We start from the raw sequence: 26,342 nt of genomic DNA on the forward strand, positions 1-26,342 counted from the left end.
TTTTGAAAATAGGTATTATGAAAAAATAGGTAGCTTTTTTTTTTCTGTGGGGGTTGTACCATGTAGAGGTCAAGATATCAAGACTGAGTTTTGGAGAATGACAGATTGGCCCAAGTCTCAACTTTGCCTTCCAGCAGTGGCTGGTCTCAGGTTGCTCCACTACCCTCTCTGAGGCTCAAATTTCCTCCTGAAAACTGAGGATTAGTTCTCACCTCCTAAGTTTGGGGTATGGGTTATATGAGATATTTCATGTCGAGTACTTAACACAATGTTTGGGACAAGGCAAAATGTCAATGAATGGCCAGTGTGGATATTATTAAGCTTTGTGTAGCCTGGGCATGGTGGCTTAAGCCTGTAATCCCAGCACTTTGGGAGGCTGAGGTGGAAGAATTGCTTGAACCCAGGAGTTCAAGACCAGTCTAGGCAACATAGTAAGACCTTGTCTCTACAAAAAAATTTTTAAAAATGAACTGGGCATGGTGGTATGCATCTATAGTTCCAGCTACTCTGGAGGCTGAGATGGGAAGCTCTCTTGAGTCCAGGAGGTTGAGGCTGCATGAGCCAAGATCACACCACTGCCCTCCAGCCTGGGTAGCAGAGTAAAACACTGTCTCTTAAAGAAAAAAAAAAAAATTCTGTGTAATGAAGAACTAGATCAAAGGGAGAAGGGTCAGAGGGAGCAGATTTTGATGTAACATGTATAAAGAGAGAATGTTCCAACTATCAACTGCTTCATGGAGGTGTGACTGTCCCAATCTGAAATCTTTCAAGCTTCAGCTCAGCGATCCACATCAGGAGTGTGAAGGGCTTCATGTGGTGGATGAGAAATTGGACCTACTTGTTCCCCCAGTGCTTTTCAATTCCATGAGTCCTCAGTATTTTATACTATAAGGTGTTGTTACAGACACATGTTTTAAATGAAAATCTGCAGGAAAGGAAAGTGCCCGTTTTTTGTAAAAATGTCACCACCACCGCTGCCACCACCTCCGCCACTATATTCCTTCATGGTCTAAAGTGTGGCACGTGTCTCCAGCCAGGGAATTCGCCTGTGTAGGAGCCGCCCTCTGCTCCTGCGATCTGCAGCCATCTGGACCGTGGGGGTGTGCAGGGAACACGCTGTTGATTCATATGTCATCCCCTGCTGGCGTCTCTAAAATGGGCCCTCTGGTTGGAGTTGTGAAGCAACCAGGCCCTCCCTCTTCCACACCTTCTCCAAGTACTCGAGAGAGGGAAAGAGGGACATGAGGGAAAATATGGGAAGATCCAGGAACATGGAATGATGTTTGAGTGGCCCCTGAGAGCAACTGGGCAGAACCAGTGGCTTTTCTTCAATGTGGTTTTTTGAATCTGTGACTCCAAACAGAGGAATGGTTCTCAAACGATGCTTGGAGGAGCCCTGAAGTTCCAAGAAGGTACCTCAAGGACTCTTGCAGTGTACTGACTGGCAGGGCTCCAGGTGTTTTTTTGGCCCCTGCTGCCAGATAAATCTACTTCCTGTTCCCTCTGCTTGGACCACTTTCCCCACAGGTGTTTGCGTGCTGGTTCCTGGTTATCCTTCAGGTCTTGGTTTGAATGTCACCTTCTCTGGAAACCTTTCCTGACTGCCTATGTAAAGGTCGAGGGGGATGATTTTTACAGAGAAGGTGAATTGCCTTAACTGGTGCTATACCTCAGGGCAAGCAAGTTGGCATTTTTACCATGTGTTCAGGAGGCAGGCCTTATATGGACCTATATTTCCCTCCTGCATTATTCTCTATCTCAGCATTCTCCTGTTGCCGTCGATTGCACAGCATTTATTACCTGTATGCATTTGTAATGTCTAACTTGTTTCTTAACTTATTTCTGCCTGTCTTATCTACCAGACAGTAAGCCTCATGATGACAGAGGCTATTCTGTCTTAATTATTCCCTCTCCAGGACCTATCACAATGTTTGACACATAACAGATGCTCAATTAATTTTGTGTGCATGTATGTGTGCGTTTGTGTATACATATTCCTACCTCATGTTGTATTTTCTTTGAGGAAAAAAACCAACCCAAAGGTTTAAACTGCTAAACTAAAAGTTGTTTTTTTTTTTTTGACTTGGAGTCTCACTCAGTCGTCCAGACTGGAGTGCAGTGGCCGCTCCCGGCCACCGCAGCCTTGCCTGCTGGGCTCCGGCGATACTTCCGCCTCAGCCTTCCGAGTAGCCGGAATTACAGACATGCGCTACCACGCCCAGCTGATTTTTTGATTTATTGTAGAGATGAGGTCTCGCTGCCCAGGCGGATCTCGAACCGCGGACTCAGGCAATCCACTCACCTCAGCCTCCCAAAGGCGCGATTACAGGCTGAGCCACCGAGCCCGGCTAAAGTAAAAGTTTTAAAGTTACTTATTTCAAATTAGAAAAGTGAAATCCTACTTTACTCCTACCTTTGCTGGTTTAGACCAAACCTTGAGTTCTGTGTACACCTCAGAATAATAGACCTTAGCAGATGCTGATTTGCCCAATTCTGACCCACTGGCAGCACTTTTACTCAGCAGATATGCCCATCCTCAGTGGCTGTGGGTACTTTTGCTAATGACTCACATGTGTAACCTTTTGAAGTATGCCTCTGGTGACTAGAATTGCCAAATTTCTTGCCCAGCGATGCCTGGGCAGCCCACAGGCAGTGACTGACTGGGGCAAGGGTACACACACCTGGTCCCCTGCCTTAGCAGGGACAGTCTCTGTAGCACAGTTTACTCTCTAGAACTCCCCACAGGCTCAGGCTCAGACTAGATTTCCTGTACAACAACCTTGCTTAACTTCTCTCTCGTCTGGCTTCTCTACATCCCTTATGGGGTCCCCTAAGAGCCCTCCCTTAATAAATCACTTGCAAAAAAAGTCCCTGACTCAGGCTTTTCCTTTCAGGCATTTGACCTGAGACATAAAAGTGGAATAAGGTAAGTGACCTAGGTATTGCTGAGAGCACCTGCCATATAAGAAACAGTGGATAGAATAGGATCTTATGGTAAGAAAGACTTTGAACTTAGAAGCTGTTATCATGGGAGGTGAACCTGATTTGTTTGTTATGTCCTTGAATGAGTAGAACAAAGGTCAGTGATTAGAAGCTTCAGGGGAATATATTTCTGCTCAATGTAGAAAAAACCATCTAGCAGGAAAGTCCAAAGTTTCCTGAAATATTATCCAGTCTGTATTAGCTTTCTATTGCTACTGTAACAAATTACCACACATTTAGCAACTTAAAATAACAGAAATTTATTAGCTCACAGGTCAGAAGTCTTGGTATAGCACAGCTAAACTGGACTCTTCAAGTTTCACAAGTTTAAGATGTTGTCATGTGGTGCTTCTTTCCAGAGCTTCTTGAGATGAATCTGCTTCCAAACTTATTTGGGTTGTTGGTTGAATTGCTTTTGTAGGTGCAAGGTCCCCATTTTCTTGTTGGCTTTTGGCTGGGAACAGCCCTTAGCCCTTAGAGGCTTCCTATGGGCCTTGCCCGTGGCTCCTGTATCTCACAACTAGCAATGACACATCAAATCCTTCTCATTTACAATCTCTCTGACTTCCCTATCTGCTGCATCTCTCTCTTCCTCCAGTGAGAAAAAGTTCTCAGCTTTTAAAGGGCACATGTAATTAGATTGAGCCCACCCAGATTATCCAGGATATTCTTTAATTTTAATGTCTAGAACCTTAATTACAAACGCAAAGCTTCTTTTTCATGTATGTTGCATATTTGCAAATTTTGTAAATAGGAGGCGGACATCTTTTTTGTTCTGCCTACTATAGTTTACCCTCTGACCCCCCAGAGATTCACATCCCTCCCAGATTAAAAATACATTCACCACATCCCAAATCTCTAAAGGTCTCATCCCATTATAGTGTCAACTCAAAGCCCAACATCTCATCTAAATCTCATCAATTCAAAAGTCTCATTATCTAAACCATTTATGTGTGGATGAGGCTGGGCCATAATACATTAAATACAATTCCTGGGGGCACAGTTCCTCTCCATCAGTAGGCCTGTGAAAATAAAGAAAGAAGTTGTCTGTTCCCAACAGATAATGGTGGGAGAGGCATAGGATAACAGTTATTGACATTCCAGTTCAAATAGGAAAAGTGAAAGGTAAAATGGAGTTACTGGTCCATTGCAGTTTTGAAATTTGCCTGGAACATCCTTTAGGTTTCAAAGCCTGGGAATAATTCTCTGTGGTTCTTGTCCCCACACTCAAAGCCTAAAGTACCCAGTATTCCCAGGTGCTCTATAATCCAAGTACTAACCTGGCCTAATCTTGCTTAGCTTCTGAGAGCAGATGAGACCAGGTACTTTGGCTGAGGTGAGTGACCAGGATGCTGCTGAGAACACCAAATACTGTACCATGTAAGGAAGAGTGGATAGAATAATGGCTCCTTAGTGAAAAAAGACTTTGGGTTGGAAAGCTGTCATTGTAGCAGATTGGTCTAATTTGTTTTTTATGTTTCCAATGAATAGAACAAAGGCCAGTATATATAAAGTTCAGGAAGATGTTTTTCAGCTAAGAAACAGAATTTGACAGGGGAGCCCAAAGGAGGCTGAAGATTATCCACCCATATTTACTCTTCCATGAAGCTTTCCAAAGCCAGCCTTTTCCTGTGAGGCTTGGCTGCTTACTTCTTGTTCTTTCCCATAGCATATTGTTCAAAACCAGGGAAGGGAGACCCTATTATGGAACCAAGACATAAACCAGAAGTCAGGTTTAGTTACATGCTAAAATCCTAGATGTTTGCAGAGCATGAAGGGACCACAGATAGCAATTTAAACCAAGTGTTATGTTAGCAATTAAAAGGGTGAGTTTAGGCGTCAGACACACATTGGTCATACTCTAAAGTCTTACAAGCTCTGTGATCTTGGGCATGTTACTTGACACTCTCAGTTTGAGTATCTTTCCCTTTCTCACGAGGTGGTAACTCCTACCTATTGGAATGTTGTGCAGATCAAATTGGTCTAGACGGGAAACCCAAGGCGTGGCATATGGAAAGTATTCTGTAAGTGGGTAGCTGATGTTATTGTTGAAATTAACATGACTCCTATATTCAAAGAAAAACATTCCCTTTTCCATTAGACAGTAAAGCCCCTTGAGAGCTGAGGTGGTGTTTTATCTGTGCTATTTCTGCTTTGCCTAGTATGTATTAGATACCCAATAATTATTGAATTAGATAACTAAACTTCATTGTTTCTCCTAAGACATTGCTAACGTCGTAACTGGGCAAATATTTGAAGCTGGCATCTCATTAACTTCTAGGATTTCTAGGACCAAGAAAACCCTATGAAAAAAATCTTTAGTGCAGATTTAGCCAAAGGAACAAGTTATGCATATAAACAAATTAAGGAGAAATGTATTTGTACAGAGATTCAGACAGTATAGTCTTAGGCGCCCAAGACTATATATTTTTGTGACAACTGACAATTAATTTAACGATACACTTATACCATATTCATGTATTTCCATGGACCAAGATTTTTATGTGGACCCACATGGCCTTATACAGTCTGCTCCCTTTCTAGCCCTTACCTCTGGTACTTCATCTCCCAGCATTAGCATCATCATTCTTTCAACTCCAACAAACTAGATAACTTGCTGTTTCCCATCCTCTAGGTGTGATATAACCTCCACATGACATCACCATGTATGCATTAGAATATATGCTCCATGAAGGCAGGGATTCTCTGTGTGTTTTACCTGGTACATAGTGGGCCTTTGATAAGTTAGAATTATTCAGTTAGACCCAGTGGCAGTGTGCTAATGCTAGCCAGTGTCACAACACAGAACAAGTGGGCAGGAAAGGCATTCTGCCAGGTTGCATTCTTTAATATGCTTTCAGAAACACTGATGACCATTCCAGAGCAACAATAGTAATAAGGATATGTTTTAGTTCTTGATTGTGTATTGTGAGCCAGCCCACATACTTAACATTTCTCAACTCCACCATCTATTGAGATATCCATGATACTGATGAGGAACTGAGGATCAGAGAAAACTCACTTGCCCAAGGTCATACACCTAGTCAGACAGGATCTCTCTAACTCTAGAGGATGAATTTTAAGCTTTGTGAGCTTTATTTTCTAAATAGTGTGGTTTTATTTTTAACTTTTGTTATTATTTCTTTCTTTATCATACATGGAAAAAAAAGTGGCTTATATAACTTCTGCCTTTCGAAATCCATTTGAGGTTTTCCTTGGTGACCTTGTTTGTGATCAATATTTAAATATTCCATCAGGTCTTGAAATGGAGGTTGATAGGATTCAAAGTTCAGTTTAATTTCCTATTAATTCAGCCTTATTGATTATGCTATTTAAATATCTTAGGTTATTATATATTAATGCTTCATCTGTTTCCCTGCCTCTTTAGAAGAGAAAGAATGTAAGGATGTTAATATTTGCAAGTACTTTTTTTTGGCCCCACTTATTTTGTGTGCTCAACCATGTTTGCCCTTTAAATTTTAATATCTGAATGGATAACAGTCCCAGACAACTGTTATTGAGATAAGTTTCTTTAAATTGTCAAGTACTGAAGGAAAGGGTTGGAAATAGAAGACTGAATCAAAGGAGAAGTAAGGAGGTGACTACAATGAAAGAAGACAATAGAAGTGTCAGCTTCAAATGTAAAATCAAGGCCAAGTGGTAGAACATGGGCAATAAGTATGGTAGAGCACAGTGGTTAGGGGCAGTGGCTCTGGAGTCAACCCACCTGGGATAAGTCCCTGCAGTGCAATTCACTAGGTTTTCTTGGGCAAGCTAACCTCTTCCCTGTTTCTGTTTCCTCAAGAGAGAAATGGTGATAATAAAGTGGTGATAATACCTACCTAAGGAGGTTATTTTGAGGATTAAGCATATTAATATTTATAATTACTTAGAAGAGTGCTTAGCACAAAGCAATGTATGAGTAACTATTAGCTATTATCATCTTTCACATCAGAATCTTTTTGGTCAAAAGTACTGTGGAACTTCTAGGCTTATAGGTACATGTCATTTGTGTGTTTAATTTAAGTAATTAATGCTTATTGAGCACCTACAGTTGGCAGACACTATGTTAGTTACTGGGAATATAATGGGCATGCAGAGTTTCTATGCTCATGGAGTTTACCACTTAATGGTGGACACAGACATGGATCAACTAATTTTATAAGTTTGGATAACATTTCAGTCATATTCAGTGATATGAAGGAAAGGTACATAATGCTATGAGAGTGTACATGAGGGTGTGGGATGCAGGCTAGTTTGGAGGGACAGCTAACAACCTTCTTGTGATATATTTTTAATCTATGGTTGCATACCAAATTACCCCAAACATAGTGGCTTAAAACAGCCAACATTTATGTCTTATAGATTCTGTGGGTCAGGAGTATGGGAGTTGCTTAGCTGGGTAGTTCTGGCCCAGAGTCCTTCATGAGGTTGTAGTCAGGCTGCTGGACAGGGCTGCTGTCATCTAAAGGCTTGACTGGAGCTGGATGATCCACTTTCTTGACGGACCATTCACATGACTGTTGGCAAGAGGCCTCAGTTTCATGTCACTTGGGCCTTTCCATAGGATGGCTTGATATCCTCCTGATGTGGCAGCTGGCTTCCCCCAGAGCAAGTGATTCAACAATGTGAGCCAAAAGGAAGCCATCATGTCTCCTATGTCCAAGCCTTAGAAGTTAGACATATCACATCCACTGTATTCTCTTTGTTAGAAGTCAGCTACTGAGTCCAGTCCACAGTGAAGAGATGTATTTAGGCCACACATTATAAAGGGAATGTCAAAGAATTTGTGGATAGATTTTAAACTATCACACGAGGAATAGATGTTTTTCCCGAGATTGCTGGTATGAGTATTGAAGATACTACATAACTCTGCCATTGTAACATAAAATAACCATAGGCAATATGTAAATGGATGGACATGGCAGTGTTCCAATAAAACTTGATATACCAAAACAGGTGGTGGGCTGGATTTGTTCTGTGGGCTATAGTTTGGTGACCTCTGTAGACAAAAGAGAATAAAAGGATGGAGGATTATTCCAAGCAGAAAGAACAGCATGTTTTTGAAAGAAGATTATTATGGTGCATTTAAGATACCTAAAGGAGAGTTGGTTTTTTCATTCCATGTACTGGGAGGTTTATTTAAACACTGTAAGGGGGAAAAAAAAGAGTGGAAAACATTTATTTACACATTTACTTATTTAATATTGTTGATAATTCTAAAGAGATAAATATTATTGAGGTAAAAACCAAAATGCAGAAAAACTTTATGCAATATGGACAGCTGGTATTTCTGTAAATTAAAAAACAGTGTTCTGTATTATTAGCTTTATACTATTTATGAGGACATACATAGGTAATAAAGGCACAAAGACTTGCTTGAGAAAGATAAACACCAACTTTAAGATGATGGTTACTTTCTGAAAGGATAGCATTGGAGGGAAGGTGGTGAGACTTCATCAGTTTCTGTTGTCTATATTTTTTAAAAAATTAATTGTGGTAAAATACACATGGTATAAAATTTACCATCTTAACCATTTTTAAGTGTCCAGTTCAGTAGTATTAAATATTTTCATATTTTGTGCAACCAATCTCTACAACTTTTTTACCTTGCAAAACTGAAACTCTCTGCCTGTAAAATAACTTTCCATTTTCATCTACCACCAGTCCCTGGCAAGCACCATTCTACTTTCTGTTTTTATGAGTGTGACTACGCTAGATACCTACTATAAGTGGAGATCATACAATATTTGTCTTTTTGTGTCTGTCTTGTTTCACTTCTCTTAATGTCCTTAACGATTATCCATGTTGTAGCAGGTGTTAAAATTTCTGCCCTTTGGGCAATCCCTTTGGGTCCCCTCCACTGTGGGAGCTTTTCTGTCTTGTCAATAAATCCTGCTTTCCAAAAAAAAAAAATCTGACCTTTTAAAAACTGAATAATATTCCATTGTGTGTATGTGTGTGTGTGTGTATAGAATTTGTTTATTCATTCATCCATCGATGGACATTTGGGTTGCTTCTAACTTTTGTGATAATGCTGCTATGAACTTGTGTGTACAAATCTAAAGCAGAGTTTTGATTAAATAAATGATCAGTTAAATAGCACACTATGCAGGTATAGTAACCTGAGGCTCTTCTCTCCTCCCATTCTCCCACAGCACATTCCAGTCAGGCTCTCACTCATAACATTCACCAAAATTGCTCTGGTTTAGGTCACTCATGGCCTAATGTACCTAAGCCCAGTGACCAGTTCTATGACCTCATTTCACTGACCTCTAGCAGCAATTGCTGTGGTGGTCACCTCCTTATAATCAACACACCTTCTTCACTTGATTTCCAGGATGCCACCCTCCTCATTCTCTTCCTACGTCACTGGCTATTTTTTCCTTGTCTCCTTTGCTGCTTGTTCCCCACTTCCCAGACCCTTTACTGTTGAAGTGGCCCTGCGCTCTGCCCTCTGACTGCTCTTCTCCTTTCTATACTCAGCACCTAGTTGATCTCATTTAGGCTCACGGCTTTAAATGCTATCTATTCACTGATTTCCAAATTGAATTTTAGCTCTTACTTCTCCCCTCAAATCTGGACGTATCCATTTATTCGCCTACTCAACATCCCCACTTGAATGTCTAATAACATCACAAACTTAAAATATGTAAAACCAAAATTTTGGTTCCTATAACTGCCACCTCTCCTCCTCAGTCTTCTCTATCTTGATAATCCACCTCCACTCTTTCTGTTGTTCAGGCTAAAAGCCTTGGAGCTGTCCTTTACTCCTCTGTTTCTCTAATCCTCAATCTATCAAAAGGTCAAGTCAGCCTCACGTTTAGATCATATTAGAACTCAGTTCCTTCTCATTGCCTTCGCTCTACTACCTGGTCCAAGGCTCTATCAGTTCTTGCTGAGGTTATTTCAGTTACCTCTAACTAGCCCCTATGGTTTTGTCCTTATCACCATCCCCCCAAAATACAAGGGTTCCTTCAGATCACATGGTCAACCAAAGTTTTTATCTGAAAGTTTTGAGAAGGTTGTGTCATGGTTTGGGGAAGAAATGTCCTGCGTTGTGGCAAACAAGTAACTGGTTCATCCACCATGACAATGCATCTGCCCACACTTCAACAGTTTTTGACCCAAAACAGCATGACCCCTGTGCCTCACTCTACCTTTTCACCTGATCTTGCCCTGAGTGATGTTTTATTTGTTTCCTGGAATTAAAAAACTCCTTAAAGGGAACCGTTTTGCTGATGTGGAAGAGGTGAAACAAACAAACAAACAAAAAACAGAAGCACTAAAAAGTGTCAAAACTGACAAGTTCAAAGGCTAATTTGAGCAGTAGAAAAAGCATCTCAATAAGTTTATTGCGTTTAATGGAGAGTACTTTGAAGGTGACTGAAGTTTAAACATGTAAAAATAAATACAAAATTTTTTTCTTTTTCTTTTTCTTTTTGAGTTGGAGTCTCACTCTGTCGCCCAGACTGGAGTGCAGTGGCTGCTCCCGGCCATCACAGCCTCTACCTGCTGGGCTCCGGCGATCCTTCCACCTCAGCCTTCCAAGCAGCTGGAGCTACAGGCACGTGCAAACACGCCTGGCTAGTTTTTGATTTACTGTAGAGATGAGGTCTTGCCAAGTTGTCCAGGCGGGTCTCGAACCCACAGGCTCAGGCAATGCACCCACCTCAGCCTCCCAAGGTGCGGGATTAATACAAAATTTTTAATAAATAAATTTTTTTGAGAGGGATTTCCCCCTTGTATCCTGCAGTTCAACATTGGTAGTGGTTATTTAAGAATGAGCCTTATTTGGGAGGCCAAGGCGAGAGGATTGCCTAAGCTTAGGGGTTCGAGACCAGCCTGGGAAACTTGGTGAGACCTCATCTCTACAATAAATCAAAAAATAAGCTGGACGTGGTAGCATGCACCTGTAGTTCCAGCTATTGGAAGGCTGAGGTGGAAGGATCACTTGAGCTCAGCAGATCAAGACTGCTGTGGCTGTGAACCTGCCACTGCACTCCTGCCTGGGCGACAGAGTGAGACTCCAACTCAAAAAAAAAAAAAAAAGAAAAAAAAAGAACGTGCCTCATGTCATGGTTTACCTTTGCTCAGACTTTCCAGTGTCTTCTCATTTTTCTCAGAGTAAAATCAGTGTCCTCACAATGGACTACAAATGTAGGGTTTATTCTCCATCCTCCCCCACCCCTGCCCTTTTTGGACCTACTACATTCTCCATTCCTCATGCAGCTTCGGCCACACTTAGCATTTGCTGTTCCCTCTACCTGGAATATCTACACAACTTGTTGCCTCATTCCCTTTAGATCTTTGCTTAAGTGTCACTTTCTCATGAAGCTGTCCCTGACTACCCTATTTAAAATTGGAATTGATCAGCCCCTCCCTAGTATGTGCTATTCCACCTTTCTGATTTGTTTTCTTTTATAACATTTATAACAAACTGGTTTAATCTCCTTTTAAAATTATTGTGCCTTTTCCTCCACTGGGATCTGGAATAAAAATCCTGTGAGGGCTAGACATTGGTCAGTTTGGTTCGCTGCTGTGTTTCTTGTATCCCCTGTATCAAATTATTATTTGACTATATGAATCTGCCATATGTTAAGACTGATGTGTGTTGATGTTTGAGATTAGAGTGTTACTTTCCTGTTGATTTCTCCAACTGGTTTTGCTCCATAAGAGTGGGAATTTAAAACATGGCTTCAAATTATTTGGTACTCCTCCCTGGATTCTGTGACTACTTCAACAAACAGAGCATGGCAGAAGTGATGCTATGGACTTTCATGGGTGGGTAATAAAAAGTCATGCAGTCTCTTGCTTATTTGCTGAAATTCTTGCTCTTGGAGTCTTTACACCTAAATGTAAGAGGTTAGAGTACTCTGAGGCCCCCATGCAGTGATGAAACTCAAGGCACATGGAGAGGACATAGGTAGGCGCTCAGATTGATGGTTTCTGCTATACCCAGCCTTTAAGCCATTTTCCAGTCAAAACACCAGACATAAGAGCGAAGAAGCCATCTTGGGAGTGGATCCACCAGTCCCATGTGCTCCAGCTTCCAGATATCATGCTGTAGAGACAAGTCATCCCTACTTTACATTTTTTGAATTTCTGACCTAGAATTCATGAGCATAATAAAATGGTGGTGGCCTGACACTGCTAAGTTTGTTACATAGCAATAGATTTCAAGAACAATAATGGAAAAGGCTAGATAAAAATGGTAATTACCTTTGGAAAGAAAGTTAAGTTTTGAATTTTTTTTTGTTTTTGTTTTGGTCTATTTGGAACAGTACGTGGTATGTATGAACATAATTCTACCAGCCTCATCTTGGAAGTTAGTGTCTATCCAGATTAACTCAATAGACTCTAGACTCTCATTAACCACCAAGAAATATCATTCTGATGAGTCACTGAGATTTCTTGCTCAAAATTCTGGGTTCTTGGTATATTTCCTTGTCGATCATATGAAGGGGTTGGCAGTTTTGGACCAGTTAGGTCAACACAGTCATGAAATAATAGGAAAATATATAAATGAGATTCTAAGTTTTGTTATGGTACCAATTTTCTTTATTTTTTCTTCTGCTTTTAAAAGTGAGAATGGGTATGACTAGAAATACTAGCCAGAGATCAGCATTGCAGAGGCAGCTACCTATTAAAAATCTAGATGCTTTCAGAGCTGGAAGGTCATTAGAAACTCACTCATAACGCTCCTGGGAAAATTCATTAGTTGTTTAAGGGTGCATAATGGTGCATCTCTCCATTGGTTAGGGATAGTTGGACCAGCAACCAACTCATCTTAGTGCTAATAGGAAAATTTGGCAAGCAGTCACATGTTAAAATCACTTTCATGATTCAAAAGCAACAAGCAATAATAAGGTCTTATTTTTCCTTGCAGTCATTGCAGTAGTTAAAGCAAAGAGAGCTGGGATCACTGTAGATAAATCCTGAAAGCTCATTGGCTTAACTTAATAGAAGTTTATTTTTTATTTGCACTACCATCCAATGTAGGTGTTCAGCAGCCTCTTCAAGGAGTGTTCAGGAACGCAGTCTTCTTTTATCTTGATGCTCTGCCATCTTCTTGGGTCTTGGAGTCTTTCACTGCTAGCCAGCAGGTAGGGAAAGAGGGAGAGTTAAGGGCTAGTTAGGAAGTTTTTAGTGAAAATGGAATTCCTGAGTATTAGGCACATTCAGCTATCCAGAAATAATTCCCATGGCCCTATACTAGGGTAATGGATATGAGACTTCCTAGCAATAACTCTACCCAATGGAAGAGGAGCACAGACCTTTGTTGGGCAACTAGTCCTCTTTGCCACAGATTGAGTATTTTAAGAATCCAAAATCTCAGAGATAGATGAATATCTGAGATGGGACTTTCAGGCAGACCGCATAGTCCTGATACAGTTACAGTCCTCATTTACCTAACACTTTAAGTATTAAGGTGATCCTCAGAAACCATTAAGTCAGGATTGAAAATAGTGTAATTAAGATAAGAAAAATACAATTTTCTGGTAATTGAATATTTTATTTTATTTTATTTTAGAGGGTAAGGGTTCAATCTGGATTTTGAACTGGTTTGTATTATAATAGGATTTATATAATTATAGCAAAGACAACTCTGTTTCCACTTTTGCATAACTATTGCTACAACTTTAGTTTTTTTATTGTGTGCTTACCCTTGACAGTATTTTCATGTTTGGAAGAAATTACAACAGCACATGCCTTTACCCTACGGTTTTTATTTTCACTGTGTTGCTTAGTTGTTTCTTCATTATTTTTACTTGTTTTAAATAAGCTTAACCTCTCCTTAAATTATCTTATAATTTTTATTCTGGAACTGGGATTGACTATGGTATGAAATGATCATGAATTTCATTCTTGACTTTTTAAAAACATGATTTTGAGGCTACCTGGTATCAGAACTGCTTAACTGTAAAATGTGTTTCTTCTACCACTTCTACAGAGCAACTCTGACAAGTGACTTAAAATTCTGTTTTCTCATCTCTGAGATTTTACTGGTCCAGTGAACAATCTTGAAAGTAATGTCAAGGGCTAAGTAACTTTTCTTTGAAAGTTGAAATCCTCATGGAATCCACCTAATTGTGTGGTGGAACTGGATTGTACTGATTCATAGAAGCCAAATACTAAAAACTTTTTCTAGCAGCTAATGTTACAAATTAAATATAAAAACTTACACTTAAGTCAATTATATTAAAAACCAGTAATTTCATAATTTTTAAATTACATTTTTACTGTTATCTAGCATCTTATTTTTTTTGAGACAGGGTCTTGCTCTGTTGCCCAGGCTAAAGTGCAGTGACATGACCATGTCTCACTGTGACCTCAAACTCCTAGGCTCAAATCTTATCCTCCCAAGTAGCTGAAACTACAGACACATGCAACCATGCCTGTCTAATTAAAAAATAAAAATAAAAAATAGAGATGGGGTCTCACTATGTTGCTCATACTGGTCTCGGACTCCTGGACTCAAGTGATTCTCCTGTCTCCGCATCCCAGAGTCCTGGGATTAATTACATGCATGAGCTACCACACTGACTTAGCTAGGATCTTGAGGTTTTTTATATCTATTGTGTGCGTGTGATGGAAGATACTAGTTGATGGGGCTGCTATTGTGCCTTTCTTCCCAAGGCTGTATTCAATGATGCCACTTAGGTAACTTGAAGTTGGCCAACGTGGATTCTGGTTCTTACATGTCCAGCAGCCCATGGCCCACCATACAGATCATCTCCTTCAGTTGGGAGAGGCTTGAAAGAGATAAGTAGAGCTAGGGACATCATAGATGCTCAATAAAGGACAGCTTCCTGCATGGTCATTCCTTCAGGAATCCGCTGCCATCTCCAGGGAGCCTAAAAATGGCAGTATTGCCAGATCATTGCAGTGCAGGGCCTCCAGGACACAGGATCTTTTTCTGTCTTTCCATTCATAAATTACGTTCATTAATACTTGACTCCTTCCCTCCCAGAGTTATATTAGGGGAGGAAAATATCCTAATTGGTGTGAGAGCATTTTGAATAATTAGGAAGCACTGTTTTCAAATTGGAAGTTGAGAAGTAGTTTTGCACAGGATTGCCGGTTTGTGGCAGTGATGACTTTGAGAGAAGACTATTCTTCTCTAGTGCTCAGCCCAGAGCTGTAGCAGTGATTTCCCAGTACTGGGCCCTGGATACGTGAACCATGGTCCATGTCCAGAATTTCTTGGGCCACTGGAAATAAGGACAGCATAATAAGATATGAGCAAAAGGTTGCCTACTTTATTCTTGTCCTAGATAGGACTATCTTTTATTCTGGGATTTGATTCTTGTGATGATGTTTACATTTATGGTTCTTATCTTTTTCAAATAGCAGTGATTATAAATGACAGTAGTAGAGTTGATTTTAAATGTTCTTATTTGGAAAAAGCTAGAAATTATATCCGTCCTTTTTCTACCTTTAAAAAATAACAAAAAAACTAAATGTTTGTGGTTCAGTGGTTTAGAAAGCCTAAAACTACCCATGTTGATTCTAAATTGATTTTTTTGGAAGCAGAAATAAGTATTGATAGAATTACTCCTTAGGTGACCTGTAGCAGCAGTGTAGACATGTGAGAGCACTTTTGCTTACTCCTGCCATTGTCTACTCTCATAAAACTGTTGATGGTTATTAAGAAAATCAAAGCATGTCTTGAATACACTTCATCTTTATCTCTTCTAAGACAACTTTTCAAAGTCTTAATTGAACTGTTCTTTTGAGGGGATATGTGCTAAAAGTGAGCCTTTAAGCTTAAAGTTGCAATTATGTTGTTTGCTTTTTACCTAAAGAAATGTTCATCATTATTCCAGGAATCACTGGGTCCACATCTGGCTTTAACCGTTTTTGCCTTTCCTCTAACGTTGTTGATATTAATGACAATTTTAATTTCTTGGCATTGTGATACATAAATATATCACCCACAGATGTGATTTTGAACAAGGACTGAAGCTGTAAATTCAGAAGCAAGAGATTCACAGGATTTCATCAGATCACTCTCAAAAGTGTCACAGTTATACTGAAATGGTTTTAAATTGCTCATTTCAAACCTACCTCGGTAGCAAAATGCCATGCGTGCAGTTGATTTGCAGCCACGTTAGTCATTTTCTTTCCTTCGTTTCCTTGCTGTGTGTTTGTATTGGGAACACAAAGTAACGTAATTTAGTAAATTATGATTTGATGGCTGGGCATCAGCCCCAGTGTTGAACAGTATTTGGACTATGATTACTTGCTGGCTTTGTCACAGTTGACATTAATTATTGATGGAAGTTTCAGAAATAGCGCATGTGCCAGGAGCTTTTCACCGGAACGCAGGCTCCAGGCAGGAGGGATGCTAAGGAGTGTGAGGGAAGAGGCACCTGTGGCTTGTTTATGTCTGTGCACAGGGAACTTGGACCTGGTGGGCTGTGTGGTATCTGTGTAAAGGTCATGGTATAACGGAAGGATGAACCGCCAGGCTTATTTCTATCGTGTTCCTCCCCAGGAATTGCACCGAAGAAGCCAACTTCAGCCGGAGCCAGCCAAGACGAAGGCTCTCCAGACTGTCATTGAAATGAAGGTAGGAGCTGTTCACTTTTGTCACAAACAGCTGTGCTTTGGGAGTTTGTTTTAACTTGGTGGTGCCTAACATAAATAAACCTTGTGTTTTTCTCCAGGCACCCTGCTGGGTGCTTTGCTTTTGGATCTTTTTGCCTTCCTGGATGTGTTTAATTTATTGGCCCTTTAATTAGGATGCCTTTTCTGGGTAAAAGAATAAAGGGCGTGAGTATCCATTGACTGAACAGAGCTGGGTTCATTTTCACAACATGGACAATGAATGCCTTTAACCCTAAGGGAGGTTTTGTGTGTGCTTTAAAAGTAAATTTCTAAAGCTAGGATAACCCCCCCGCCCATTCACATTATAGTGAAAAGACATCTTTGAGAAACTAGGATTTGGCAAAAGGAAGTTATTTTATTTTTATATACAGTGGTATCATTAAATAATGAACATTATGCTATCAGTAAAATTTACTAAAAAAAAAAAACTTTCTTGTGACCCTAGTATTTTCTCTTAACTAAGTCTGGAAGTAATAATAATTTACTAAATACTCACAAAGTATCCTATTTAGCTGTGCAGGCATAGAGATATATTATTTAAAGGAAGAGAAAAATGCTTCTGGGTGGACTTAGGGCATTTAAGGAAAAATGAAGTAAATGAGGGTGGCCAAGCTATGATCTATGATTAAGAAACAGATCTTATTATGCAGCTATAAATAAGGACAAAATTATGAACTTCTCAGCAACTTAGATGGATTTAGAGTCTGTATTACTCAGTGATCTATCACAGAAACCAAGAACTGAGTACCACATGTTTGCACTCATAAGCAGACCCTGATCAATCATCATAATACTACAAGAAAGGGATTGGCAGTAGTGGGAAACTGCCAGGGGAGGGAGGAGGGGGGCATACTTCATCAATTAGCGTACCTGATCTCAAATCAGGTAAAGTGGGGACCAAAGTGAGGCCTAAACTTTACCTGTACAGTGACCATTTATATACCTAACCCTGAGTTGTACCCAACATCTTTAAAACAAAACGAACAAACAAACAAAAAGAAACAGATCTAAGTGAAACTCAATTGCTTTTTGCCAGTATCTAGAAATTTGAAATCTTTTTACTTCCTGTTTTTGCTAGAAGGAAGCAAATAGTGAAGTGTTTATTTTAAGAATAAGTAATTCTTGATTTAAATTGTGCCATTAGGAAAGACATTTTCATAACAAAGATATTTGTGCCTGAAATTTCCATACTTGTGTTAACACTCAGAGAGTCTGCTGGTCACCATGGGCCTACAAGAGAATTCTGAAGCTTGCTGATAGAATAATGATTTTTCTGTCTTTATTGCAGCACATGATTTTGAATTGTCTACCAAAAAATTCCCAAGTCCTGGGGAAAAAGAAACTGATATGAGCTATTGAATTCTTGGCATGTATAATTCTGACTTGGGACTTTTTTTTCCTAGTCAATGACAGTGTCTTCATCCAAGTGGATTTTTGTGGAAATAATATAGCATATTTGCTTTAAAAGTATATGTCCCCTAAATGAGACTACACAAATCAAGGCAGTTTTCATATATTTGCAGCACATTGATTTGAAAAATATCATTGAAGGGACCACATGCCAGTAGGATTAAAAAATAATTGTTAACCCTGGCATATCAATTGTTTTGAATTTATTTAACTTTAGCTTATTTTGAAAACAAACTTAACATTCTACACTTGGTGGGAGACAGTGGTTCATAACTGAGATTTTATTCTCACTTCACGTTGAAACCAAACCTGAAACTTGGTTAAGGCTTAAAAAAAAAAAAAAAAAGAAGAAAATGAAAAGACAGAAAGACAAAGGGCTTTTTTTTTTTGTTTGAAAAGGGTAATTCACCTTCTACCCACCTCCACACCCATCCTTATAGCCAGCACAAATAGTAATGGAGAAGAGGATACATATGCAATCTATTTCTAAATTATCTTAAGCAGATAAAGAAAGAGTGACGTCCAGAAACCTTTGGAGAATACCTGATGTACTGGGTATTTTCCTGGTAAATGTCTCTATATAAAGAACAACTGGTACCTTTTTTGTGACTTTTTAAAGTAGAAAATCAGATTCTAATTTGCTGTTTCTAGCATCATGTTTTATTATAAAACAAAAAAATTATAAATAAAAACACTCAGACTATCTACATGTATAGAAACATGATTTTTTAGGGCAGTTCATATCCACATACTATCAGTAAATAGAGCCTAGAGTTTTTCTTTTTATGGATGCCAGTGGTGCTGATTTATAGGCATGAGAACATATTTTTAGGACAAATGAAGATCAATATATTTGTCAGGGAGCTGAGCCTGGAGTTTTTCTGTTGTCTTTTTGGATGCCTGTTAATTTACAAAAGCACTGCCTTCTGTCTTGTCAGCAGAGAAGTCTGGGTCCGTTAGCTTCCATATTCAACATGGCTAAATTGAGTTATGGAGGCAGCTGGTAGAGGGCCATGGAGGCCATGTGTGTAGCTTAGAGTAGAGAGTGTGATCTCATCTGACTTTGTGCATTCCATCCTTATGGAACTGGAAGGAATGTTGGAAATCCATATTGCACAAGCCTTAGAGTTGACTACCAATTGGAACTGACCCTTAAACCTGGTGAGTGGAACTTAAGTCCCTGTTGTGTTTTAGCTTTGGGTAAATATCAGTGCCATCCAGTGCCTTGAAAAAATCTAAAGTTAGAGAGCTTTCTTGGGATAAATTGGCTCTGTAGTTTCAGAGAGAGGATATAAATTAGGGCTCTGAAGTTACCCCTAATGACTCTTTCTTCTTAGAGGAACTGAGGGTATATTTCAGACCCCACACCTCCCCACATATACACTTTGCATCAACTGGAGAAAGAAGTTTGCTGTGAAATCTTGCCTAAATTCGAGCAGTATTTAGAACCACAATCTGGTACTTCTCAATCTCTATGTACTCCTCTGGATTTTGCGAGTTGTGGCAACATGTCTCTCTGGTGCCAGCATTGGGGGAGGTCATCTGCTTGCATCAAATTGGGGGTAGTTCTTTTGCAGAAACCACTTCTACTGCCAGCCAGTTGAACCAGGGAGCTAAAATCATCTGAATGAAAATGAAAGCAAGCAAAGTGAATAAAGTTATTTGTGATTTATCTCCTTCCAGGAAGCTTCACGTTTTAATTTTGATCCTGATTTGGTCTGGCAGGTATGTTCCAAAGTTTGCACCAAGAACATTGTGTGTGTTTCTCAGAAAAATTAGTTTCTTGTAGATGTTGTGATGCTCTTCCTTTTTTTGCTTTTGTGTTTAAAGGTTCTTTACTAAGCTCTCCTTTCTGCTCTGGTGGAGAATTGTCAATAAGAATGGCAGTTGAAAGACTTGTTTTCTCTTTTTTTCTTTCTTTAATGCTAATTCCTTTGAAGGAATGTATAACCTATTTTTATTGTAAACGTGACATAACATAAACATGATGTTCAAAAGTTTCACTTTCTTGGGTCATTCATAAAGCTTTACCCAGTTTTTGGTTGTTGTTGTTTTTTGTTTTTATTTTTTAAGAAAATGAATGACAGTAATGGTAGCACTTGTTATATAATCTCAAAAATACTTTTCTTTGTTAGTTAGAACTTCTAAGTGAATGAAAATCTATTTCAAAGTGGCTAAAGCAAGGAAATTTATTGGCTCACTTAACTAGAAAGAAAAAAATAGGGTTACTGCTTCAGGCACAGCTTGATCCAGGGACTCAAGAGATAATAGCAGATTTCATTTTCTCTCATTCTGTCTCTTATCTTGGCTTCCTTCATGTGAGCTCTATTTTCAGACAGCCTCTCTCTGCCTGTCTGAGCAGGGTGATTGCAGCAACTCCAACAATCACAGATGGAAGGGCAGAGAGAATGTTGCGTTTTTAAAAAATGCAAAAATATAACCCTTAGAGTAACAATAATGACTGAGATGGGGCATAAAACTTCACTCCAAACTTAACGGCCCAGGTTGAAAAGAAAATACATGGAGTTTCCTAGTTCTCATTTGCTCAATACATTAAATCATACTCATTCATTAAGGAAAACAAACTTCTTGCTAGTACCAGCAGAAAAGATTACATTTTCAGCAGAATGTATTAAATGGGACATATAGGAGTGACGTAACGGTTTTAGCAAAAGTTTCAGAAAAATGTACTTGATCTGAAAACTTGTTAACTAAAATGGATTAAAAAAGCCAGAGGCATAATGTCACAATATAACAGTATTTCTGTGGGTAATTGAGGTGAGGATTATGGGTATTTAGTGTTCCAGTCACATGAGCAGCGAGGGCACTTCTATGCCTTGAGTAGTTCCTCTTGAGTAACATTTGACTCCGCCAGGCTTTTTTATTGGAAATAAGTAATAAGCAGGGTAAGATTGAGCTTTACAAAGTTGCTGAAGTGTAGTGGTGTTGTTGATGAAAGAATATGACTTTACATCCAGGTGCACTTCAGTGGGGAGGTCGATTTTTTGTTATTAAAACTAACGACAACTTTGTCTTTGTGCCTAGGCAGATGACTGCTCTTCTGCATGGGATTGACCTGCAGTTGGGTTAAGTTTCCTTTAAGAGGTGTTTTGGTGTTTCTTGGTCAAATTCAGCCTGTTTATTTCCACAGGGTATGGAAGGGATATAATAGACATTGGGAGGTCAAGAGCTACTTCGGCAACTTTTCCAAGATCACATAATTAGGAAGGGAGAGGATTGAAATGCAAACCTAGATCACTGAACACGACCCACTACCCACTGTGAACGTATTTGAGTCCTGCAATCCAGTCAGAGACACTGTGAAGTGACTGTCAAAGTATTTTCTTTGACTGTAGGGCCTACCTTAGCTTGTTTCATTCATCTTTGGGACTGTGACTTGTTTGGGTTTTATTTAGAATTATTTCTCTCTCAGGATGCTGTATTCATAAGAAGTTTGTGCCAATCCTAGTGTTTCTGGTTAAGCCATTAGGGTGGCTTTTAGGCCTTAGGAATATGCCCTGATTCTTTTGTGGCTTTTAATAACAGCACTAATAACAAAAACACTACCTGGACCGCCAGTGACACTCCAATGGCAGGAACACCACTACCACACACGGGGAGTGTGACACTTGATGTGCAATAAACTTATGCGAATTATGTGAATAAGCATAATTATCCTGATTTCACAAATGAGAAATCTGTGGTTTAGAGAGGATAAGTAACCTGCCCAAGATCCTACAGTGATCTGATTGGCAGCCGAGATTGAAACATAAGTTTCTCCCCAAAGCTCTTCACATTCTCCTCCTTCTGTCCACTTTTACTGAAGATGGCTCGTGGGTTCAAATGGTTACTTAAAAGAACACTTGCTTTGGAAATTGTGCACTGAGGTTTGCACTGTAGCACAGGTAGAGGCAGCTCATGTACTGGAGGGGCTTATTTGATATTTTTAGAAAGGTGCAGAGTTGTATATTGTACCATAAGGCAAGACTTCCCCCTTTTCACATGTATGTGCTATCAGGCCTCCAAATAGGGCTCCAAGTGTGTATCCTACAGCCAACATATTCCCTGTTTATCTTCCTGCATTTTAAGTCTTTCCCTGAAGTCTTCTTAACAGCATTGAGTGATAACTTGTTCAAACTTGAAAAGCCATGTGTTTTTGATGTATGCTATTCATTTATGATACCAGAATTAGCTTTTAGCTTACTTTTTTTCCTTATGAAGTATCTTCATCTTCTCATCTTTCAACTTAATCAAAAAAAAAAAAGCAACTTCGTCCCATTTAACTATTTTCCTTAATTAAGGAGAAAAAAATGTGGGTTTTAAGTGATGGCCAGAAAAAGCAGAACATCAAGTTAAATGTTAGCTCTGGATGATATATAGTTGCCATTTAGAAGCAAGTTAGATTTTTTTTTTAAAAAGATGAGACTTCTTCCTTTTTTTTTTGTCCAAACTCTTCTTATGAGATATTTGACTCTATATGTTTGATTGAGTAGCTAGTCCATAATTCCTGCTATTAATTGAGTGAGATTGTGTGAATATAGCTCCTGAAGTTGACTCTCAAACAGCTATACATAGCTGGGGGCAGCTATTTTGTGCATAGCACCATGGCAAACCTTTCAGAAAAACTGAACTCTCAGTCTTTAAGGAGCAAGTGGAAGGACGCACGTAATCCAGACCCTACAAGTGACCTGAGAAAGGGCAGATTAGAAGGTTATCTTAGTCTAATAAAATTGCTTAATCTAATAAAGAGTGCCCAGGTGTGTTAACTTTATCACAATTCAACATGCTGAAAACCTGTGATTTGGGTGCTTTCTTATATTACATTTTAATTAACATGTTCATTTATAAATGAAAGAAGAACAATTCTTCAATTAAAAAGCCCAATTAATTTGGGCAAAGGTTTTGAATAGTCATTTCTCCAATGAAGATATATAAATAGGCAACAAAGACAGGAGAAGACACTCAAAATTATTTGTCTTTCAAGAATCAAAATTACAGTTAGATACAACTTCTCCCTCACTTGGATGGCTAAGATAAAAAAGATAATAACAAGTGTTGGGGGAGATGTGGAAAAATTGGAACCCTCATACGTTGAGAGTGAGAATGTGAAATAGTACAATTCAATGAGGAAAACTGCTTAGCAGTTTCTCAAAATGTGAAAAATGTGAAACCTAGAGTCACCATGTGCCCCCAAAATTCTACTCCTACGTCTATACCCAACAAAATTGAAAACATATATTCACACAAAAAACTACACAAATGCTCACACCACCATTATTTATAATAACCAAAAAGCTAAACCAACCCAAATGTCCATCATCTGATATATGAAGAAATAAAATAAGGCATATTTATATAGTAGAATATTATTTGGCAATAAAAAGTAATAAGGTACTGGTCTATTCTACAACATGGATGAACCTTGAAGACATTATGCTAAGTGAAAGAAGCCAGCCACAAAAGGCCACATATGATTCCATTTGTATGAAATGCCCAATATAGGTAAATTGGAGATAGAAAGTAGATTAGTGTTTGCCAGGAACTAGGGGGGAAAGGGGAAAGAAAAGTTACTGCTAATGAATGCAGGGCTTTTGGATGATGAAAATATTCTGGAATTTGATAGTGGTGTTGGTTGCACAGACCATTGAATTTTATACTTTAATAGAGTGAATTTCCTGTACTTGTATGTTTATTGCAGCACTATCCACAATAGCAGAAATATGGAACCAATATAGGTATTCATCAACAGTGTACTGGAAAAAGAAAATGTGGTACATATGGACCACAAAATACTATGCAGCCATAAAAACGAACAAAATCATGTCCTTTTCAGTAGCATGGATACAGCTAGAGACCATGATTCCAAGTGAATGATTACAAAAACAGAAAACTGAATACTGCATGCTCTTACTTAGGAGTGGGAACTAAACACTGAATATACACCACAGGCATAAAAATGGGAACAGCAGACACTGGGGACTCCTAAAGGAAGGAGGAAGGATGGAGGGTGAGGGCTGAAAACCACCCATTGGGTATCATGCCCAACTCCTGGGTAATGGATGCAATAGAAGCCCAGACCTCACCATCATACAATATACCTGTGTACAAGCCTGCATATGTAACCCTTGAATCTAAAATTAAAAAAAAAAAGAAAGAATAAAGGACTCTGGAATGAAGAGATGGATGGATAAGGAAGTCACAAAGGAGGGAGGATTAAAAAAAGAAAATAGGGTGAATGTTATGGTGTGTGTATTATGTCTCAATAAAGTTGTTATTAAAAAATAAAAATATTACAAAGGAAATTATGAATAATTTGATTAAATAAAAAACAGAACTATAAAACAACCAACTAGAGATTCTCAGGTTTACAGTAGTTAGAGACTCAATATCCTTAATATATAAAGAGGCTATTTATCAACATGAAACAAAAGCTCTGGGAGAAAAAATGTACCAAAAGATTAATATTTATTCTGGGTAAGGAGATTATATAAGATTTTTTTCCTTTTCTTTATTCCCCCTAACTTTTCATATTTTCAGTAATGTGCATTTGTTATGTAGGAATGATCAGAAATAGAAATTTAAGAAAACTGACAATAAATTAGTTAAAAGAAAAGCCATTATCAAAAGCTTAAATACGCATAATTTAAAAAATTCTTGTTTTCCTTTCTTGAACTGAGAAGGCCCCAAAAGGGAAGAAGTTAGGATATTTATGGCAACTGACAATCGGCTCTGCTGCTTCCTGTTTGTCTTTGCTCTAGCTTTCCCATCTGTGAAATGGGCGCATGATACCAGCCTGTATAGGGCTGTGGTAGGGATTCAAATGGATTAAGGCATGGGAAAATCCTCGCACATGATCAATGCTCAAGGAATCTTTTGCCTCTCTATTCCTTCCCTTTTGGTCTGGAAATCAAATTTTACCTGTTAAAAAGAGGTGGTACATTTGAGTAGAGACCACCAGAGAGAAGGAACTAAATAAGCTTACTTTAGGCAGAGATTCTTAGCTCTGAATACATACATAATTTTCATGTTGAAAAGACTTTAAAAGTATCTTTGAAAGGGGAAGCCAGTGGAGAAAAAATAGTGAGTCCCAGGAGGTCTGTGGCATAATAAATAACTTAGGGACTTAGCTTCCTGGCTGTTGGGCATTTGGCAAGTCACTTGTCCCCTCTGGCTCTCACTCGTCTCATCTGGCACATGAGAAGTATCCTGCTTTAAAAATTCTTTAATTCTTTAAAAGTTCTACCAGGTCTGGGGGCTTGATGACTGGCAATTTGGGCTCTCAAAGGGCCCTCCTGGGGGTCTGAAATGACATGACATTCTTGCACAGTTTAAGTCTAGCTTTGTTTGCTCCATCTTGGCCAACCCTGCCCAGGCCAGCAGCCCCTGCCCTTTCCCTTGCTGGTACTCAGGTTCCTAGCCTATTGTTTATTTAGGGATTGCAATTTCCTTACTGGCGTGCGCCCCTGCCAGCAGGGTTGAGAAGTCAACCACAGGCCTCATGTGAACTTCCCCTTTCAAGTTTCAGTAATGACAGCGTACCAACTGTCACATGCCTCATCCCCAAGGCATGGTCCAGTTTCCACATCCATCAGGCTGTACTGGTGACTTGGGGTGGCCTGAATTTCACTGCTGCTTGTTGCTTTTTTTTTTTCCCCCCATGAAACAAACTGGTTAAACATAGAGTGATTTGTGGCATGTTTTGGAGATCCTAAGGAGGCCCTAGACCCAACCAGAGGGTAGGTTAAAAGGAATGGGAAAAGCAAGTTCAGCTTGCCAGGAGGCCAACAAGTAGTGCTTCTTCACCCAAACTTTTCCTAAAGAGCACTGGACGAGAAATAGAGGGGTCAGATATCAATCATTTGAGGCACTCGGAGATGCATTTGTTGTATTGCAAAGTAGTATTATTTCATGGAATTGCTGGTGTTTCAGAGGATGGACAGCTAGAATTCATGCCCTATTTGTATTTAGATGAACATGGAAGATGAGCTCCAATCCATCCTTAGGGAGTGGTGCTGCATACCCAGTGGGACTACCCACTCCTCTGGAAGCAGTTTCTGACATTTTTTTCCTTTTTTTTTTTCACTCTCTCCAACCTCTTTACTGCTTTCTTTTGACCTTGCTCTGTGATCTTTAGAGACTAAAAGTACTGTGTGGAAGAAAGAACCAGAATAGCACATATTCTCTGAAGCCAGTCCCTTCTGAGGATGGTCTGCAGACAACAAGGTTCCAACATATGGCCTCTTCTCTTCTACTCAAAGGAAGGTTACCCATTGAGGGAACTTTTCCAATTTACTGCAGGGGAAACTTTAGGCAAATTATTTTCCATCTGTGGGTCT

The 26,342-nt window shown here is 39.2% G+C and overlaps 1 protein-coding gene across 1 annotated transcript in view; it reads left to right on the top strand.

Moving 5' to 3' along the window:
• Positions 1 to 26,342, top strand: part of ERC2 (ELKS/RAB6-interacting/CAST family member 2) — a 477,557-nt gene that overhangs the window by 283,295 nt on the left and 167,920 nt on the right. The window contains exon 4 of the mRNA XM_021717273.1: positions 16,484 to 16,558. Within this exon, the coding sequence (XP_021572948.1) occupies positions 16,484 to 16,558 (75 nt within the window). The remainder of the gene's footprint in view (positions 1 to 16,483; positions 16,559 to 26,342) is intronic.

This window comes from Carlito syrichta, unplaced genomic scaffold, assembly GCF_000164805.1.
Source record: "Carlito syrichta isolate Samal-C Ts95f unplaced genomic scaffold, Tarsius_syrichta-2.0.1 Scaffold309583, whole genome shotgun sequence".
Taxonomy (NCBI): Eukaryota; Metazoa; Chordata; class Mammalia; order Primates; family Tarsiidae; genus Carlito; species Carlito syrichta.